This window comes from Propithecus coquereli, unplaced genomic scaffold (assembly GCF_000956105.1).
Source record: "Propithecus coquereli isolate 6110/MARCELLA unplaced genomic scaffold, Pcoq_1.0 Scaffold15, whole genome shotgun sequence".
Lineage (NCBI taxonomy): Eukaryota > Metazoa > Chordata > Mammalia > Primates > Indriidae > Propithecus > Propithecus coquereli.
Genome location: NW_012139413.1, coordinates 4,014,263 through 4,019,200, shown reverse-complemented (window position 1 = coordinate 4,019,200; position 4,938 = coordinate 4,014,263). Strand labels below are relative to the sequence as shown.

The window sequence follows — 4,938 nt, the reverse complement described above, 5'->3', positions numbered from 1 at the left end:
CACTATTAACAACATAAAGTTCAGAAATTATTACATTTTACTTTTCTGAAGTTGCTGTATAAAAAAACTTCTAAATATAGCCACATTTAAACTGAAAAACAAATCACAACTGCTTCTTGTGTTTAGCAGCAGTACGTAACAATGCATGTTATCCTTCCCCACTGTGCCCATGGGGTATGCTATAACCTCAATGAAATTCCTCTCAGGAGACATCAAAAAGAGAACTGGTGGAAATTCATTCCACGATCTGAACAATAAAAGTAAATTTTGCATGTAATAATGAGTATACTACATCAACTTACAAAGGAGTCGTGTTAATGAGAAAAATGGAGATTCAACTCCTTGAGTAGCTCTATATTACATATGTGAAATATGAAGCAAACACTGTATCTAAAATTGAGTCTGAAATATGGGTAACAAAACTGACCACAGCTATTTTCCATTGCACACTGCAGCTTTTAAAAAGTATACAATTGTTAAGTTTGCATTAGAAATATAGGCAGATTATCTACTGGTTGAAACCATATAGTATTGTTATTAAGCTGATTTAAAAAAAAAAAGTACAAAGAAACATACATTTTCATTCATTTCGAAAATGTAAAAATTTATGTACTAATATATAATCTCTTCACTTTCTCTAATCTACAAATGGATAGAATGCCTAGTTATCTTCATGCAGGTAAGTTGTTCAGAATTCAATTACCAAAGCAAGCAACAAACAAAAAAAACCCTGTAAATAATACACAGATGAGTCTCTTTAACAGTTTCTATTCTTTAGCAGTCTTCGATGATTTCAAAATTTGCAGCTTTAGCTCCTTTATCATCATCTCTAACTTCTGTCTTGCTTCCCGTTCCTGTCTGAGTTCATCTTGGAGTTCTTGCCTATCAGCCTCGGCATGGTCCAATCTCTGTCTCAGTTCTGCCAACTGTGTGATTTAAAAGGCTGTGTCAGTTTTCAGTTTCGTTTCTTCATTTAATCTTCCTATCATGGCAAAAACTTACTTTCAAATTAATCTTTACAAAATGAACTATTTCACATATACTAAATCCCTTGAATATCTAATACTATTAATTTGACATGTGACAGGACATTAAATTGAGGGAAAAGCAGAGGATCAGGAGGAATGAACACCTATAGATGGCACTTTCATTATGCCCTAGACAGTTTGCTAATGTTAATCTTCCTTAAATCGTAAGCTATTATTAACAAAGGGAGTTGCTTATTTATTTTTGCTCCATCGCTTCTGAACATAATGAGCAACAGTTCACATTTCTTAAAATTATAGATTTGAAAGCCCACATATTACATTAAAATAATATCAGATTTGATATTCGGAGAGCTAGAGATTAGCAATTTAGGTAACTAAATTACAGAAATCCAATAAAAGTTTAAACTGATAAAGCAATAAAGGTCAAAAAATCATCTTGGGCCAGGCACGGTGGCTCACGCCTGTAATCCTAGCTCTCTGGGAGGCTGAGGTGGGCAGATTGTTTGAGCTCAGGAGTTCAAAACCAGTCTGAGCAAGAGCGAGACCCCGTTTCTACTAAAAATAGAAAGAAATTAATTGGACAACTAAAAATATACAGAAAAAATTAGCCAGGCATGGTGGCGCATGCCTGTAGTCCCAGCTACTCGGGAGGCTGAGGCAGGAGGATCGCTTGAGCCCAGGAGTTTGAGGTTGCTGTGAGCGAGGATGACGCCACGGCACTCTAGCCTGGGCAACACAGTGAGACTCTGTCTCAAAAAAAAAAAAAAAAAAATTATCTTGGACAAAGAAACATAAAGTTGTGTTTAAAAGAATTATCTGTTTTGAAATCTAGCCTAGTACAATGAGTTTGACAGAAAGTAAGTCCTTTAGAGAAGTAACAGCTTCCATTTCCAGTTGAAAGGGCACCACCTGAGTAATTCTTACCTGTGCTGCATATTCAGCCTCTTTGTCTTTTTCTAAATTTGAGTCACAGGTACATTTTTGCTTCATTACTTGCTCCAACTTTTTCTCTAAATCCTTCTGTTCAACATAAAATTCTTCCATTCTTTGAGCATGTTCATTCTGCAAAGATTCAAGCTCTTTCTGCAAATTCTGTTGTTCTTCAGTAAGTTCCTTTACTGCTTTTGAACTATTTAACATTTCCACTTCCTGTAATGTAAAGAATCACAATACAATTTTTACTTTATTTCCATCATGTTAGAAATTTCAATTCAGGAAAAAATAGGACAGAAAATATTTAAAATTCAACTATCTTATCAGTTCTATAGGGAAGTAATTATCTTGAAAAACTATTTTCTCTAAAAATTTAAAATTGCTTATCAGTGTAAAAGTCTGAATAATCTTAAGTACATTTGTAGCATTTCGACTTTTCTTACTAAAAATATGCAAAAGTATCTTTTTGTAATGGACTATCATTCAGATAATGATTTTACCATCTGAAGTTGTTGCTTCTTTTGCAAAATTGAGTTGAGTTTTTCTTGTTGTTTTACATAAGTTCTCATTACTTCTTCCATGATTTTTCCCTTATCATCCTCACAAATGACATCTTTGACAAGAAGTGGAGATGAAGCCGCAGCATCTTGAGCAAGTCCCACTTTGACTGGGTCTCTAACTAAGTTGCAAGCAGTAGACTCAGACTTTTTTTTATTTGTAGAATTATTTGAAATTGATGAATCTGTAAGAGGAAAAATAAATCAAGTAACAAAGTAAGAATATCACTCTGTTAAAAAGTCACTAGATCAATTTATAAATGAAATTAAGAAAACAATTCCATTTACAAATTAAATCAAAAAATAAAATACTTAGAAATAAATTTAGCAAAAGTAGTGTAAAACATGTATAATGACAACTGCAAAACATTGTTAAGAGAAATTAAAGATCGGAACACATAGAAAGACATCCTAAGTTCATGGACTAGTAGATTTAATATTGTGAAGATAATAAAACTCCTCAAATTGATCTACTTATTCAGTGCCAATCCCTATCAAAATCTCAGCTGGTTTTTTTGCAGAAACTGACAAGCTGATTCTAAAATTCTTATGAAAATGTAAAGAATCCAAAATAGCCAAAACAATCTTGAAAAGGAATAACAAAGTTGGAGGACTCACAATTCCCAATTTCAAAGCTTACTACAAAGCTACAGAAATCAAGACTGTGTGGTACTGGCTTAAGGATAGACATATAGATCAGTAAACAGAATTCGGAGTCCAGAAATAAATAAGCCCATACTTTTACAAGCAATTGTTTTTTTTAACATAGGTGACAAAGCAATTCAATCAGAAAAGAACAGTCTTTTCAACAAATGGACAACTGTATCCATATACAAAAGAATAAGATTGGACCTCACACCATATATAAAAATTAACTCAAAATGGATCAAAGACCTAAACGTAAGATTGAAACCCCTAAATGTAAATCTTTCTGACCTTGGATTGGTTTGTTAGATATGACACTTAAAATAAGCAACCAAAGGAAAGATAGATAAATTGGACTACATAAAAATTTAAAACTTTTGTGCTCCAAGAAACACTAACAACATGAAAAGAAAACTGACAGACTGGCAAATCATATCTTACAAGGATCTAGCATCCAGAATATATAAAGAACTCTTAACAGCTCAACAGTAAAAAGACAAATTACCCAATTTAAAAATAGGCAAAAGTAGCCAGCTGTGGTGGCGTGTGCCTGTACTCCCAGCTACTCAGGAGGCTGAGGCAGGAGGATTACTTGAGCCTAGGAGTTTGAGGCTGCACTGAGCTATGATCATGCCACTGCACTCCAGCCTAGATTAAGAGGGTGAGACCCTGTCTCAAAAAAAAAAAGCAAAGAAATTTCCCCAAAAATAAGCAATCTCCAAGAACATGAAAAGATACTCAACATCATTATTCACTGGGGAATTGCAAATCAAAACCAAAACCACAATGAGACACCACTTTACAAACACTAGGATGGCTATATTCAAACGATAGACAACAAGTGTTGACAAAGATGTGTAGAAATTGAAACCTTCATAAGCTGCTAGTGGGAATGTAAAATGGTACAGGCTCCTACGTCCACACTAAAACTTGTACAACACCAAGTGTTCACAGCAACATTATTCACAATAACCAAAAAGTGGACACAAGGCAATGTCCATCGACTGATTAAAAAAAACAAAAAGTGTTATATCCACATAGGAATATTACTAAGCCATAAAAAGTACTGATACATGCAACAACATGGACTGTGAAAACATTACGCTTAGTGAAAGAAGCCACACACAGAAAGCCACATATTGTATGATTCTTCTTATATAAAATCTCCAGAATAAGCAAATCCATACAGATAGAAAAAAGATTAGTGGTTGTCAGAGGCTATAGGAAAAGGGAATATGGGGGTAACTGCTAATGGATTACAGGGTTACTTTTTGGAGTGATGAAATTGTTCTAGAATTAAATTAGTGTTATGGTTGCACAACTTTGTGAATATACTAAAAACCACTGAACTTTACACTTTAAAAGGGTAAATTTTATGGTATGTAAATTATATCTCAATAATTTTTAAAAAGTCACTAGAGTCATTCGCACCAACATGGATGAAACTGGAAGACATTATGTTAAGTGAAATAAGCCAGAAACAGAAAGTTAAACACCACATGTTCACACTCATATGTGGAAGCTAAAAAAAGTTGATTTCATATAAGTAAAAAATAGAGCAGAGGATACCAGAGATAGGGCAGGGTGGGGGGAAGGAGGAGATACGGAGGGACTTGTTAAAGGATACAAAATTATAGCTAAATAGGAGGAGTAAGTTTTAGTGTTTCATACTATAGGATGACTATAGTTAATAATATATAATTTCAAAGTGCTAGAAGGAAGATATTGAACATTCTCAACACTAAGAAATGATAAATGTTTGAGGTGATGAATATACTAATTACCCTGATCTGATCACTATACATTATGTGTAT

General features: G+C 33.7%; 1 protein-coding gene across 2 annotated transcripts in view; it reads right to left on the bottom strand.

The window, feature by feature from the left end:
* Window positions 1–231: 231 nt before the first annotated feature.
* The window catches only part of SKIL (SKI-like proto-oncogene), a 30,351-nt gene continuing 25,644 nt past the window's right edge, over window positions 232–4,938 (bottom strand). The window contains exons 7-9 of one of the 2 annotated variants that reach the window (XM_012640183.1): window positions 2,423–2,664; window positions 1,914–2,138; window positions 232–926 (exon numbers count right to left, since the gene is read on the bottom strand). In XM_012640183.1, the coding sequence (XP_012495637.1) occupies window positions 768–926; window positions 1,914–2,138; window positions 2,423–2,664 (626 nt within the window). In that variant the 3' untranslated portion in view covers window positions 232–767. The remainder of the gene's footprint in view (window positions 927–1,913; window positions 2,139–2,422; window positions 2,665–4,938) is intronic. The other variant, XM_012640182.1, reaches the window with a different exon arrangement.